We start from the raw sequence: 16720 nt of genomic DNA, 5'->3' as shown, positions 1-16720 counted from the left end.
TTTCTGCAAGAGGTCATGATACTGAGAAGCCAACTGAAGTCAATGGATAAAAGAACACAGAAAGGAGAAAGTGGAGGTGGTCACTCAAAACCAAACCCTGCCTTAACACACGCAATTCCCTCTGAGGCTTATGGGACACGAGGACACAGCAGTGAGACAGAACTTGACCTACTGCTGTTGGCTCTCTACAAGTTCAAATAAATGAATCACAGCATCAGTTATTAATAAATTGATATATACTTTATTATGCACAAGAGACTAAGATGACATGACACTGTGGTTATCAAAACTGTACAACTATGCATTTCCACAAGTCTCCAAAATACTGAATGTAATATGAAATACAAATGGGGTGTTCAGACTGGCCACAGGTATTAACAAGTAAATTTCTCCCATTCTTTGATTGTAAAAACATCTGGCATTTGGATCTCAAAGAAATGTACTTATTTCTTCAAAGGTGAGAATATTGCATTTGGAACTGGTAGGAACATGGCAGCAAAGATCTGATAATGGTATGAACAACCCCACAAATGACAAACAATAACAGGGCAGAACAGTCACCTCACATGAAGGGCTGTCAGCACAACCAACAGTACAGTCTTCTTGTGAAGCATGAGGTAGATATACATAACAGAAAGAACGGTACATACAGGACAGAAATGGTTAGAAAAGGGCAGGGGGAAGGTTACAATCATCAGCATCTACAGACATTTTGCAAGATCCATTTCCACGTGGAAAACGCTACAAAACCACCCTAACACACAGAGATCTGACTTCTTGAAACATAAACATAGTAATGTCCAAAACCAAATGCTGTAAAAGGTTAGAGTTAGTGATTAGACGACGCGTGACACAACAAGCAGTCTACTTTGGAGTTTAAGTACGTTACTAATAGCTTTTACAGACAGAAGGTGTCCCTTTTAAGCCCAATCCTCCCATTATCATGTAAGAAGTTCCTTCACGGTCGATTCCATCACTCTGGAATTTACCACCCAGCCCGTCCCTCTGAAGGCCTCTGCCAGCACAGGAGCGTCCCGCTGGCCAGCCCGGCACAGCCAGCCCAGGGCTGGCAGGGGAGGGAACCGCTGGCTTTGCAGTTACGCATTCAGGAGCTCACCACACCGCTCACAGAACCTCGGAGCAGGCACGAATGGCCGCGGTAACAGCAGAACTGATCGGTGTGTCAGTATCCCACCTGCGGGCGGCTTAAGGGCTGCTGCCCGGTACTACATTTGTAACTGGGAATGCCCGGGTTTGGTTCTCTCTTTCTTGAAGCAGAAATGGCTGTTCCATCTGCTAAGTAATTACATGCAGTTTTTGGTAACCTCTGATAGACAATTAATTCAGATTGATTAACATTTCTGAATTAAATAGCTGAGTACAACAGGTTCAGTTAATTTGAACCCTATTTCAAATACAAGCCAACAAATCAAATCTTTGATCTTTATATATTTTTGGTGTATCCAACAGTAAATATAAATCTGTAAATTATTTTAAAATTAGAGTAACTTTTTGATAAAAAACATTGATAATGCAGCACGTATCTCTCAAAAATATACAATTATCTATTTTACATAAAAGTTTTCAACCTGTCCATCCCAACAACCAAATCTAATACTTCCTATGAGAAACTACTTAATAAAATATCTGAGGAAGGAAAGGGTTAAAACAGGGAAAAGCATTTACAAAATATGTAAATTTCACAGTAATTGAAATTAAACATTTCATATAGAGTAACTTACATTTATCTAAAACATTTAAATATATCTTTATACAGAAATTTAATGTAGTAAAATATAGCTATGATTGAACTTAAAGACTCTAGTCTTCTTTGAAGACATCTTTAAAGACTTTACACATAGAATATGCTTATACAATACATTCTGCTGAAGGTTAGGCAAAGCGCTTTCTCGTCAACCACACAGGTAGCACATTCATCCTCCCGACACCTCGTAACAGAGCCAATCCTGCACACCCTTACGCATGGGATAACTACGCTTCCGTGACAGTCCTGTCTGTGTCACCAGGACTACTCGTTGGCCTGGTAACACCGAGCACTTTTCAAGTGTGTAACTCCATTCAGTGACTATCTCCACGGACTCTGAGAATAGTCATAATGTGTAGAGTTGAGCATCTGCTTCTACTAGCAAGGGCGAGGTGTGTAGTTACTCATATGCATAAATGTCTGCAGGATTAGTAACAGATTTGTTTTAAAGTGAGTAATACTCCACCTGATCCTGGGCACTTCATCGATTGCGTATCTTGCACTTAGACCATCCTGGCATCAGTAAGGCACAAGTGTACAATCAGCAAAAGAAATCTGCAGCTCAGACTTCAGAGCAGACTATCACTCTGGTGTAATGAATTCCCCTCTCCTCTTGCAGAAAACACATAACCTTCACTAAAATTCATGAAAGTTACTCATCTCATTTTTAGAGGAAAACAATGCTTATTTTTCCTCAAAGGAGAAGGATCAGTAGAACACATTACAATTACAAAGTGGCAACATAACAGTCAAACAATTACATATTAAAAGTGTCTTGTTTTCTTTTCATTTGGCATCAATTTGAAGGTCAAGATATGGCAATGGCACTAAAAACAACACTATGACATTTAGTACCTTTCTGGCATTTCCATATTCTGACACTACTTTGGGACTATGCAATTGCAATATTCATAGAACAGTTTTACGCAAATCACTGCACAACTACCTTAAGAGTTTCATTTTGATGGGCAGTATTCTGCACATGCATCTCTGCTGTGCATTCTTTGTGCCCTCAAAACCATCTCTTATTTCAAAGGGAATTTGGGCTAGATAGAGGATTAGAACCAAATCGCCTTTTAAAAATCCTCTGTCAACCTATTATAAACTAAAGAGATAGTTGTTTTTTCTTTTTATATATATATATAATATATATGCATTATATATTTTATGTATGGAAGGAACACTGAGCTAATTTTCCAATTGTTAAAGTGGTAAGTTAGGCTCTGTATACTTATGTATACATCTATCTGTATAAAGACATTGCCATTAAAGGTACACACACACCTCTGTTAGTGCACAAGAACATTATTTGTCTTAACGTTTGTGTGTGCCTGTATTTGGTATAGTAGATTTAAAAAAAAAAATCTCTTTTTAAAGAGCTTTGGCCCAGAGAACAAGAAAGGGAATGTTAGAGTGTGCTCTTCTCCAATTAGCAAATCAATGCACATTAAAACAAAAATACCTGGAACAAACCTGAAGCTGCAAGTACAACCAGAAAGCAAATGAGATGCTGTAGCTGTAAGCTTAACAAAACAAAGGTTACTCAAAAGGGCTAAACATAGTTGAAGTAATAAAATCTTATTAACCAAAGAAATCTGACCATGAGGCTTTCTTGCTTAGACAAATAGAAATCCTTTGACCTAAGAACATCTTTGTTCTGCTTATCTTGTTGAATTCCCTTAATGAATACCTTGTGCCAATGGGAAGGTTTAGGGAAAGAAAAAAAAAAAGGTCGTATAGACAAAGCAGCATTTTTCCAAACTGGCATAGATTTCACATTGAGGGCGCACAGACCCCTAAAACAGGTTGCAGTACTGTAAAATTAGTAGCTTTGTCACATGTAGCATAACATGCTTTAGAAGATCCATCAGGCTGTGTTTACCCATGCAATGTGTGCACATATACACACTCACACACAGTGGCTTCCCCAAAAGAAAATCAGTCTTTTTTTTTTTTTTCTTTTTTTCTCCAAAAGCAACCAAACCAATCCTTTTAACTTCAAAAGCTGATGTCCACACCCAGTCCTCCGAAGCCGTGCCCTCCTGCGCTGCTCCCCGTGGCGCTGCCCGGCGGTTAGGTGGCACTGCTGCTGGAGCAGGGCGTGCTCTGGGTGCTGCCGATGCTGTGCGCTGCGCTGCTGTTCTCGGAGGCTGGCGGGGACGTGGGGACCTGCTGCCTTCCCGCTGTGTCCCCTGCCGGAAAAGGGACAGAAAAAGCGGGGTTGGGAGAAGGGAAATTGAAAATGTTATTTGACATAGAAAACACTAACCCATTCCTTCCCAGTCTGCCTCTTCTGGTGGTTTGCATTTCCATGCAGTGAATATGCTGGGTGACAGACCTCAAGCAGAGTACTGTTGAAAATGTCACTAGACTTTGGCACCTTAGCATTGCTATGCACGTGGGAAAAATAATACTCTTGTTTTCTTAGGCATTTTAAAAGGAGCTGATGGAAACTGTCAAGATAGACACTGTCCATCTTCTGTTTCCAGCTGTCACTCAAATGGGTCCTGTTACATGACTCAGACCACTTCATAGCATTGCTATTTCATGGAAAAAGGCCAATGAAACGCAGGGCTTAGTTTTAATGCCACTTCATAGAGCAGTATATTTACTAAAAGTAGAGCTGAAGACAACGTTCCTCAATCAGCTGGATACCACACATCCTGAGACATGGCCAGTTTTCTTTGTGTGGAAAAACAACAGGCTACCCTGCAAACTTGACTTGATTTAGTCCGAATATAACATGCAGGAAGTTCCCCTACAGCTACCACAGTAAGTGTAGTACTTATAGCCTGTAGTGAGAACAAGCCTCACTGTTTCTTGTTAATTGTTTACTGATGATAAATTAAAAGCCCTTTGTTATTTGGATTACCAAATAAAGCACTAGGAGTTAAAGCCAGATTTATGGCTCCTGACAAAACCTAGATTTTTGTCTGCTCTTCTCACACCCCTTCTGCACCTGTGGCGGGGATCCTATGGAAAAAATCCTCCTCTCAACTAGCATGGAAGTAAAAATTTTGCCATTATGTGAATGATCATAATGAGGCTGTGTAGGAAACCATAACTGTGGCATTTTTCAAGTTAAAGCGCTCAAATCTGCAACCTTAGAAATATTACAAAATAGTCTCTGCAAAACAGATGGGCAAGACTAAGTTTATATAACCTGCACTGTAGCTGCCTCCTCCCTTGAGCTCATCTCGGAGGATGTGAACCTGTGACCTCAGCGCAGTGACAGGGACAGACTGCTGCTGCTGGAGCCACCACCACCGGCACAGCTGCCTTCCCAGCAAAGGAGAAGGCAGAAATGTTTCTCCGGATCGTGGGCAGGAACGACTGAGAAAAATCAAAGGCTGGTACATCTCCTTTGCAGTGACACAGATCTCCTGCTCCACACTGCCCTAGGTTATATCCAAAACCTGACACCATGGGCCAGGTCTGCAGAGTCCAATTTTTCTTCCTTGCTCCAGATTTGGTAAAGCTCCCATTCCCCAGTGATTGCTCCAGTGACAGGCTGAAGGCTGGAGACACTGCCGGCATCCGGAGGGTTACAGGGCTGGGATGAGGCAGCTTCCTCCCGCAGGAGCTGCTCGGGCACATCCCGTGCCCCCCGTGCTGCTGCCCAGCTGCCAGAGCCCCCAGGAATGCTGCCTTTAACGCTTTGTGTCTCGGGCCACAACGCGTCCTTCTGCAGGCTGCTCGGTACTCAGAGGGCTGCTACAAACAAGCGAGGTCTGGGGATTTCTCACAGGAGAGGTTGCAAGCGCTCTTTGTAATAGAAACCAGCAGGTTTGCTGCTAGCTCACACCGCCGCCACAGCTGAGAGTGCACGTAGGGCCCCACAATGCACAGCTCCTGCCTTACACCCCACGGGTTTAGGAATGAGCAGGAAAAAAGGGACGGGACAGGGCACAAAAACAACAAACTAAACCACTAAACCACAGTGCCCAAAAAGCCAATGAAATGTTTAAAAAGAGGGTGAGGATCTCGCTCTTGAATTCAGCACTCGGTTCAGTTATTTACTCTTGTGAGCAGATTTTGTTTCTGTTTTTCTCAGTGTAAGAAATAACTACATAGCTTGTCCATGAGCAGCAGGTTTCTGCTCGTGTGCAGCAGGTCAGAATCTACCCCCAGTAACCTGCAAATAAATCGAGTTTCAGCTCTAACTTGCATTTGAAACGGCTTTGCAAGCCATAAGAATAAGATGCATAAAATCAGCATCTGTGTCATCACGCTGTAAAAGCTCGCATAAGCCTTGTTTGGATGCCTTCCCCTCCTGACTTGCTCCCTTCTCCTCCAGTTGTTTGTGTACAAGTCTTCCTTCCTTTTGTACTACAGGATATATTTACAAAGGCAGTGGTAAGCAAACTCCCTTTCACCAAAACAAAACAGGCTAACACAAACATCAGAAACCAGCGAGGCAGGACCCCAAGCCCCAGCAGCAGGACGAGAAGCCAGGGTGGCCGCGGGGCTCCCCCAGCGTGGCCCCCAGTCCCCTCCCCGCAGCTCCGCTGTCACCCAGCTCACAAACCACATGATTGCACACAGCTTTGCGTCAGCCTCGGCATGTCAATGCAATCTGTATGCGTTTAACCATAAATTCATTTATAAGCTAAACACATGTTGTTTTTATTTCACGGCAAAGTGACAAGCGCGGTGCCAGAGCCCCGGTGCGAAGCGGTCGCTCTGCTCCTCCCGGGTCCTCTGGAAAGCATCTGCTGAGGCACCTTCGCCTCCCTCCCTTCAGTTTGGGATGGGAGCCTCCTCCCCGCTGCTGTAACTCAATCACCTCTGCAGCACCCCATTTCTAGAGCACGATCAGCAGCTCTGATACACCACGATCACTTGCTGAACAAACTCTCAGTGTCCTCAAGGACAAAAAAAGAACCCGAATCATGGTGACGTTATGAACACAGTCTAGCAAATACATCTGGACCAGCTGATTCTTCCTGCGTTTTATTTCCTCAACACCTAGCTAATCTGTAGCAAAGTTTTTTTAAAGAATATTCACAAAAAGAATGTAAAGAAATGTAAGCTACCACTGAAAAGGCAGTCCCCATCTGTCTTTTATGTGTAAACATCTTCATGTATCTCATGTTACTCAATCAGAACTGCTCAAAATGGACATGTCTCATCTATTGACAGTAAACAAGCTTTTACCCATCTGAATGCGACAACATGCACTTTATTATTCACACTTAGGAAAGCTGCCAGCTGTACTCCCTGTCCAGGAAGTCTGAATGTTTGCTTTTCTATCTCCATTTGCCAAATATAATTGGTTGCTATGTTGGTTTATTTTAAATCAGATCCCATAAAAAAAGGGAGACGTGGGGGAGGAAGGACACTTTTAACTTCTCAGATTTTGGAACATTTTATCCTCTTAACTTGCAACACTGCCTGAAGAAGGAAAGCACGCTTTCTAAGAGAATGAAATGACTGAGTTCTCTCTAACACAGTTTACTTGGTTTAGCAGTCTCATTAACTAACCGGACTTGTGCATATCCCTTCATAAATATAGCCAATTATCCCTATCAAGATAGATATTAAATTGATAGATATTTATATGGTTAGATTTTGAAAGTTTTCTGCATCCATGCACACTGCAAAATTTTATCTTCTTCACCAGGTAAATCTGGTTAATTGTGGCAAATCTCTGCTGCTTTGTTCTTGGGTCCTCTTTAGGCAGGACCAACACTGCTGTGAAAAGTTTTCTGCCACCTCTCATCCTTTAATTGACTGGAGAAAGGATCAAATAGTATGGAGTCCTTTTGCAAAAATGTCAGCTAAAACTCCTCCTCTGTTGCTATAATCCAGCTTTCCCCCTCTCTCCTCCTACTACCTGTGTATCTTAGGACATCTGTACTCCATGCTGAATTGTTTCAGAGAATCTAGAGTATTCTAAAACACAATTTTTACACTCATAAGAATTTTTTCATGACCAAAATCAGCAAAAGCCCTACATGAACAAAACTCAACAACAATACTCATTCAATACTTGGAGGCGAAGTTCTACTTATTTTGTAGTTCTTTTCTGCTATCAGTTGTTTGAGGTTTTAATGCTAATGGCCTTTCAAGATGAACAAAAGAGCTCATAAAGCTTTCTCCATGCTAAAATGAGTTTGCCAGTAAAGACATTCCAACAAAAGTGCATCATCAAACCTTCTCACTACCAGCAAAAAGGTGGCCTTTTGCTGTACTGCGTATAGCACTACAGCAACAAAAATAACCTTACTTCACACACCCCAAGTTGCCATTCTCCACCAGCAGTAGCTTGCGCCCATGCTCTGAGTATCACCAAAACACAGTTTTAGACTGAACTAATATTTTCCAACCTTTGGTCTAAATCATGTCTTAGAAACCCAGTGCTACTTGCAACAAGAGATGAGATCTCAGAACACAATTCGGCAATGCATGAATTCTCCCCTCATTTTATTAAAAGTCTGCAGCCAGCTCTAAAATGTTTCCAGTGCAGCTGGATTATCTTGTCTGCCACAGCAGTTATCCTCTAAGGGACGGTCCCTGCCAGAGCTTTCACTGCACTCTGCTGCAAGTCGTGCTTTTTAGATACAAGATATTATGCAGAGAAAAGTTACGTACACAGCAACATAGGTTCACTTTCGAAATCCTTTGAAAATTGGAACCAGATAACTTCCTAGACATTTTTTTATCATTACCGTGATTCTCTGACCTGATGAGTTAAAATGTCCCCTTTCTTTCCTTTCTTCTCGTTTGTTACTTTTTTTCTGGCCTTTTTCTCCACTTATTTTCATCTCTCAAACACAAAAGCAGAGCAGTCGCCCTCTCCACTACTTGTATGTGGTCACTAAGACTGATGTACTTTGTTAATGTAATCCTTTTAATGGGATTGGTCCAAGTCCTGTTGTTGCTGAAGGATTTATGATGTTGGCTAGTGTTCCTTGACTTCTGACGCACAACATGTGTCTATAGATGGTTCTGTATATGAACGGAGATTGAACTTCCACAAATGCAGGACCAACAATATTAATTTAACAATTCTTTTAATTTTTTGTTAATAAAGGTTACCTATTTGTAAGTTACCTTCTTAGCTTAATTTACTCATTGCAAATGCACTTCCTTTCATTCCACAATGTTTCAGTAGTATATGAAGCAGAATTATACTATTTATACATATTATCACAACCTTCAAATTTTCCACATTTGTCTCAATTCCAAACAAGCTTCATACACAGCTGATACATTCAGAAGTATTAAACTGCTTATACAAAGTTGTTGTACTGCCAACTGGAAAAAAAAACACAGGGTTTTTTTTTTTTTCCAAATTAACATAAGCTCCTGGTCATAATATTTACAGAAGCTCTGACCTGACAGGGCTGGATTCTCACTCCTAAACAGCTTCCATGATGTTTTAGATATTGAAAAAACCCTGCAGTGGGCTAGGGGAGAATTCCAGCGCTCCAGAGCTGCACAGGTCTGGAGTAATTGACCTCACATTCTCCCCACCTCCCAGAGAACTTGGCAGGGTCTTGTAAGGTCAAAAGTGAAGTAGCTGAGAGTCCAGCGTGCTGCAGAAATCCTGAGATAGCCCGTAATCCACAAGCAGTCAAACTCAGATGGTGCAAATCAAGGCCACATCAGTGCCCAGTCTTTGTTTGTACCACCTTGCAGATTTACAGAAAAAGCTCTCAAATCTCCCTCCTCTTCCAATACAGTATTGTATTGCTGCTAACTTAGTTTAGTACGGAAAAAAATTCTGAGGAGATACTGAAAAACTATCCATGCATAGAGGCTGCACCAGCCCAGGCACATTCCTGGTTATTTGGCTGGACGCAATTAAATGAGATTAGGCACGACTTCTACCAATTTAATGTAACAGCTGAAGAACAGAGGAGTAAATAATTGGGGCAAAAATTGTGTGTAATGAAGGTCCAAGAAACACTTTTAAGTCTAGTTATATTCAGAATATGTCTATGCAAATAAAGCGTTCTCTTAGCCATTTGGCCAATTCTTTGTACTGATAACACTCCCAGTCACATCAGTCTAATTTATTAAATGCAATTTTTTTTTTAAAAAGGAATATGGGCACCAAGAGGTATCCATTAACTGAACTGTTAACTAAATTTGAGATACAGAGATGTTACTAATGATAACACACAAGCCAAGAATACTCAGTTTTACTCATATCCCAGGTGAGTTTTCAAGATTCATGTTTAAAATCATTTTAGCAAATTTTAAACCATGTTCGTAAGCTTAACACCTCCCTTCAGGGAAGGGCGGGTACCAATTTGCTGATATACACCAACAGGCTCATGGGAGGAGTTGCTGGAAAACACCCCAGCAAGAACAGAGATCAAGAAGAAAAGTCCAGGATGGCCATGGCTGGCCCCTCTCCCTCCTTCCCTCCCATCTGCAGGAGCTCAGACCACAGCACGTGTCCTGCGGCAGGGCCTGCGCCGAGCTCTGCATCAGCCCTCGCACTCACCTGTGTGCGAGTAGATAAACCAGAGCGCTCCCGTCAGCAGGGCTCCGATTACAAATGCTGCAAAGGCGATACCCACGACAGTCAGCGTGTCCAGACCGTAGAACACGGCTACAAAGGTAAACACGTATAGTAAGGACTTTGTATTTCCAGTGGCAAACGCCGTTTTACAAAAATTCACACTTACACTTCCATGGAAAAGTTTTTTTAAAAATTCACAGGTAATGAAGCACCATTTTAAGGAACAGACTAGCAGATTGGCAGCAAGGAAACAGAAATGATGCTTTCAGAGACTGGCTTCAGCCCAACCAACTGTTCCACATCACAAAGCAAAACCCCAGCTCAGCACACCCAAATCTGGAAAATGTCGCAAAAATTAAGCTTTTTTCGGTTGGTTGTTAATAACTTGCTTTCAATTAAATATCCATTTATGTTAAAAATGTGTTCTAAAAAGGTCGAGATTTTTGGCAAAAGATGCTTTTCATTTAAATGCCCTAAATTCAAACAAACTTTCCCCTATATCTCCTGCAAGTTCCGCCTGAAATCTAGGTGGAGAACGGAACTGCTGTTAAGAGGGAAGAGATGCCAGCAAAAAGTCAGCAAAAGCATAAATAGAAACAATTGTTTTTCACATTTGGCAATGCTTTCAATAACTGAAATTAATTCCAGAACACAAAAATAGAACCATACACACACACACGCGGAAATCACTTTCTAGGGGAGAGGCTCTTTTGCAGTGCCATTTCAAGGGTAACAGCATCTGGTTCCTGGATGTATTGTCCCCCAATGTTAACTATCCAAATAGAGAAACTTTGGGCTTTTGTGTTATTCTTTTTGGTGAGTAGAAACACTTCAAAAAATAGTAATCATTCTTTTGGGGAAATTTCTTCTTAAAAAATTGATTTCTAGTTTCAGTGTTTTTAATGTGTCCCAGTGCACAACAGTGAAAAACATTTTACTGACTAAGCTGGCCAGGAAATGAGCTGACTGGATCTCCTCAGTAGTGTCCTTCAGTGGAATTACAGTCCTCAAAACACAACCAATCTCACTTTACAGGTTCCTGCATCCAGCAGATGTCCCTACAGACACCCATCAGCTCCTGAGAGCCTTTCCCCTTTTCCTCTTCTGACAAATGTCTTCTCCAGCAGGACCTGTTGGCAAGGGCCTTCAGGACCCATTCCTGAGTGCCTGTGATCAAGTTTGCATAGGAAACATCTGACAGATAGCAGCTTAGCAGTTTTTTCTCTCATTTCTATGAAGGTATTTCTGATTCCTTTTGCCACATTGAGTCATTTTAAATTCAAACAGAAAAGACTATCCTAAACTCAACTGTGTTTTTTTTTTCACAAGGCATCAGCTAGTGTCCTCTTAAGGAGGAAACTTAGTGAAGAGGAGAAAGTCACATGGAGGCTGAAGTGGTAGAAGAATCATTTCCCATTCCTTTTGCTATTTTGAGCAAATTTGATCCCAAAGACATAGGGACAGGAGCAGAGGAAAAAAACCTTCTTTGCTCTTCCTCTACTAATCTTCCCTTTTCTCCATTCATTCTTGTTTCTGGCTGCAAATCATCTTTGTTTTTCTGTTTATTATTGTCATCTAGTGCTGCTTCTCTCCTTTTCTCTCCTTCCTGGATCAGTAATTGATCCCAGTTAATTCACTACGCCATAGCAACATAAAAAACCCAAAGGCGGTGGCAGCTGCGGTGCAGGGGAGAGCGAGGCTGCAGTCGGACACGGGCTCCCTGCGGCATCGTGGCTCGAACCCGGGCCGGGGCTCAGCAGAGAAAGGGAAATCACACACACACACACAGCGGCAAATGAACTTGCTGAGGATGAAACTCTCCACAGGGTTTTCCCAAATTTCACATACACAAAAGGTCACAGACCTTCTCTCCAAATGCTGATGGGAATCTCTCCATCAGCAATACAGTCAGTATTCTGCTCTGTCCCAGAATTTAACACACACACACACACACACACACACATACACACACACATAAAGCTTGAAGATAATTTTCTTCATTGATCTAATACTTTCTAGACAAAAGTTTCAGGCTTAAAAGAGATTGATGTAAGAGTTACTTACGTGGCTGTCTGACATTTGGCTTTGGAAGAGACGAATCTGATTTAAAAACAAACAAACACACACCAGAAAACATTAATCAGACAGTGTTCCACATACAGCCTACAAACTATGCAAGCAGCCTTCAGGATCTGATCTGACAGAAAGACATTTATTGTAATTTTTACAAAGCGGGAACTTCAGGAAAACCATCCAGAATTCAATAATCTTGCTCAGCTCAGAAAAATTCTATTCATACACTGATCATTCCTTGGGGGAACATATCTACAGTATAGTTCATGCATCATATATTTTGCTGGCAAGTACAGTGCAACCTTTCCCACCCACATGTCATGAGGTCTGACCTGCAGTAACTCTGGCTTGCTGAATGTGGAGCTCTTAAAGAGCATAGATTGCAAAGGCCGGTTTAAGGTGATTACATTCATGTAACTACTCACTAATAATGAACAGGAGGTACCAGCATGCTAAATCACAAAAAAAAAAAAAAGGAAATTAAAAGCAAACACTGGCTATCACCTCTAAAGTCACTATTATGGCACAATACACACTGCTTTATCCAATATATGTTGATTGACACATTTCCCTGAGTCCTACTTGGTATTCTGTTTTGGAAGTTGGGTGTTTGTTTTGTTTTGTTTAGTTATATATAGGAAATAAAAGATCATAGCTATTGTATCAAAGCTATTATTGTTGGCAAGAATATCAAATATCATCATCATTATCAGCATGTAACAGAAAGAGACAAGTAAACATGTGCTAAGAAATGAAGAATTTTCCCTTCTTTTGCTTAACTGACTTCTCTTATCTTTCTCCAAGAATGCCACCTCAAGCAGAAGAGCCAGAGATTCTGGCTTCAGACCCGAGGATCTATTTGCTTAGCTGCATCTGGACTGCCCAGTAACCCAGGGATCTCATTTTAATTCTGACATATCTGTGTGTGTTCGGTGCAACAGCTGTAGAAGGATTTGATAAGGATTGTCCCAATACTTGTTTTTGTATCTTTAGCAACTGGAAGAAAAGTTTAATTGCTACGTAAACATACTTATTTAAAGTATTCTTAAACTGAGACTATGCTTCTAACTTCTAAAATCCAAATGGCAGCACTGAACTGCCAGCAATATCCTGTAAGATCATTAGACACATGTGCCTACAAATCCAAACTCAAGTTTTAGTCTTAAACTGCATTATTATCACTTGTTCTAACACACAAATATTCCTTCCAGGTCACTCTCGGCCGGAAACAGGTGGAACAGTATTTAGGAAACAGGTGAGCACGTGGAGGGTTGTGTGGATGTGTGGGTTTAGGTGTGTGTATGCACAAATGAGCTGGAAAGTCATCAAAAGCACAAAACAGCCAAAGCACAACTGAATGTAAGATTTGCGAGGAGGGCTGGGCTGCAACCAAGGGGTACTGAACAGTACAAACATGGGTAAGGGCACTATGAAACTGTCCAAACACTCCACTAGCACATCCCAAGTGCCAAGAAAATGCCTTCTGAGCTGAGGGAAGAATGAATTTTCCATGCTCATCCTGTCATCTGCTCTACAGAAAACAAAGTCTGCTAATTAATGATAGGCTGGGTAGCCCATTATCAATTCTTCCCACTCAACCAGTTCTTACATGTATTTTAATGTGGTTTGCTCCAAGCAACACAGAAGCAGTGGAAATCCTTGAGGTTCAGGAAAAGCATCTAGTTTAAAAATATCAGCAGCCAGCCTTTAGAAATTATCACGATTTTCTATACATTTGTGGGACAGAGGCACTTGTTACCTGCTCACTTGACCTCTTTTCTATGGCCTGTCTCCTCTTACTGTAGAAATAATAAACTAAAGTTTCCACGCTTAGCAAAAATCTGAACAGTGACATCCGTAGATTATTTCAAGAGAACACGTATTTCCTAGCATTTAAATGGACATCCATACACCTTTCATTCAAGTGGGGGAGAGCACGTGTGTGCAATGCAGGAATGTAAAGGGAAAGAACATGGCATGGAGTTAGATTTTAGACACTTCCATTGGGATCTACTGCAAAAATATAAGCAACTGAGCTTGCAAATAACTAACAAAATTAGGAGAGGAGGAACAGTTATTCTCGTTTAGATATACAGTTGTGATTTCTGTTAGTCAATGACAGCCATAAGTTTATGTCTGAATAAAAACATGACAACTTTGCAATGACCAGTTTGTTCTGACTTTTCAAACGTCAAGTGCGTTACTTCTACATTTGGCTGTGGGAGCAGATCCCCTGGCAGTAACCTAAATAATATGCTTTACAATGAGAGTTGGTCTGTTCACATGAAAGTAAATGAAGAACACCACCTCCGAGATGTAAATTTTCCTGTTCAGTAATGCGATATAATTTCTTCTCCTAATCTTAGGTTTACATATTGGCCACCAGTGGCATTTGGCTTTACGAAAGGGGTTATTTGATTCACTGCAGAACAAGTGCACACCAGCAAAGCTTCGTTGTTAATGTGCCACTTTGTGTTATGGCTGAAAGCTGGACTATGCTGGGGAGATTTCCCCCACGCACCCCACAATTAGACTAAATCACCCACAATGCAACAAAATATCACACTGTCGTCTTGTAACTAATCTTTATAAATTTAGCTCATCTTTGCACACTAAGACCTTGTGCCTCTGACAAAGGCAACATTCTGAGTGCAGCCCGAGACGGGAGCTGCGCACAATGCTCCACACATAGGAAGGGCAAAAGAGCTCAGAGTACAAGTCTGTTTATTGAAAGCTGAACTTCAGTTGCAGGATTTACTCATTTTCAATGGAATAATCACTGAAAAAAAAAAAGAGCCTTGCAAAAAGAAAAAGTGCAGAATCAGACCCAAAGCACAGTTTTAATTGCACCACACTGGCAGATTGAATACTTGCCTTTAGTTCATAACAGATTTGATCTGTATTAATAAATTTGTAATAAAACCCCAAACTAAACATTAGCTGATCTGCAGAGTTAAATAGAAACAGCTGTTGCTTATACCCTTTACAATGCTGTATGGTATTTATAATTATTCAAAGACTAAAAAGCACGCACTGTACAATGGCGATTAAAGGACTTCTGATCCCCATTCTTTTGATGCTCCCCAAAAATCATTCCAAAGTTCAAACAGCCTTTGGACACAATTGGAAGATTCCGATGTGCACGTGAAGCCACTAATTAAGCTCCCATGCTAATAAAAAAGAAAAAATGCAAATATATTTTCTTCTACAAATGCATCACAACATGACTGATGGGGTTGTCAGAGGGATCCACTAAGAAAAAGCTTTAAAATTAGATGAAACAGTGAAAACAGTTCTTATTTCCCATCACAGGGCATATTATTAAGTGACAGTATAGTCTCATCATGCCGTTCACCAGTATCTCATAATGCTCTTCAGCCTTTCCAACTCCTTCAACCAGTTTTTTCCATGAAGACTACATAATCAAACAAGCCCCACGACACCTTTGTGTATCTCATCTTTTGCTCTTAATAGTTTAACAATCTAACGAGTCTCTCTCTGGTAGCCACTCCTTTGCTTTACAAACTTATCAGGCTTTAGCAACCTCAGTAATTTGTAATTCCATTGTTGTTATTCCTAAATAGATATTTGCAAGCACAATAAAGAAATTATACAGGAGGGAGCAAGTGCTGCCTTCTTGGGCAACAAGAAGTTGCTTGAAGTGCTACTGCTATATTCATACTTCTGAAACCCATGTTGTTGTGTAGTACAGTATTCCTTTCTCAACGCCTGGCAAAACCACATGTCCAGAGATCAATAAGAACAGTTAAAAAATGTCAGTGAACTGCCATGATGATTGCTGCCAGGGAAAAGTCTAAACAAATAACACTTTACAAACACAGTATCACCACTAGATTATACAATGCCACATACTTGGAATACTCCCGCATTTCAAGTGACTGTATGCTACACAACGTAATATATATATATATATACAGCTTTTTTGAACAGTTCAAGCTCATTTTCATACCTTCCAGTTTTCCTTCATGTGTTATTACAACAAGGGGCTTGGTGAAGGTTTTCTTGTTGTGCATCATGGCCAAGATCATGTCCACATTGAGAGAGGTGCAAGCTTCATCAGGAGGAATGCACTGTGGGCAGAAAAACAGCATGTGAGCTCAGAGCCCCCCCTCTGCCAGGACAGCTGTGCCAGCTGCACAGTTGCCTCATTATCAGTTTTATTCTATATTATTTACAAAAAAAAAAAGGGGGAGAACCTCCAAACAACCCCTGTGTAACATGCTGGCAAAGGTAATGCTTAGCTGTGTTTCAGGATGCAACCTTTGCCTTCATCAAGGATCCTCTAACCTTTATGAGAGTCTTACTACCAAACTTAAACAGTAATAATTATTTCATTTTTTGATTTTTTTTTTTTAAATCTCGTACCCAAAACTGTAGCCACCAAC

The 16720-nt window shown here is 41.0% G+C and overlaps 1 protein-coding gene across 3 annotated transcripts in view; it reads right to left on the bottom strand.

Annotated features, from left to right (window-relative positions):
- Positions 1-218: 218 nt before the first annotated feature.
- TGFBR3 (transforming growth factor beta receptor 3) overlaps positions 219-16720 on the bottom strand; it is a 116603-nt gene continuing 100101 nt past the window's right edge. For all 3 annotated transcript variants that reach the window (XM_065841742.2, XM_071810436.1, XM_071810437.1), the window contains 4 exons: positions 16285-16405; positions 12306-12341; positions 10224-10331; positions 219-3957 (listed from right to left, as the gene is read on the bottom strand). In XM_065841742.2, the coding sequence (XP_065697814.2) occupies positions 3839-3957; positions 10224-10331; positions 12306-12341; positions 16285-16405 (384 nt within the window). In that variant the 3' untranslated portion in view covers positions 219-3838. The remainder of the gene's footprint in view (positions 3958-10223; positions 10332-12305; positions 12342-16284; positions 16406-16720) is intronic.

This window comes from Patagioenas fasciata, chromosome 6 (assembly GCF_037038585.1).
Source record: "Patagioenas fasciata isolate bPatFas1 chromosome 6, bPatFas1.hap1, whole genome shotgun sequence".
Classification (NCBI taxonomy): Eukaryota; Metazoa; Chordata; class Aves; order Columbiformes; family Columbidae; genus Patagioenas; species Patagioenas fasciata.
The sequence above is the reverse complement of the archived record's forward strand: the minus strand, read 5'-3'. Positions and strand labels throughout refer to the sequence as shown.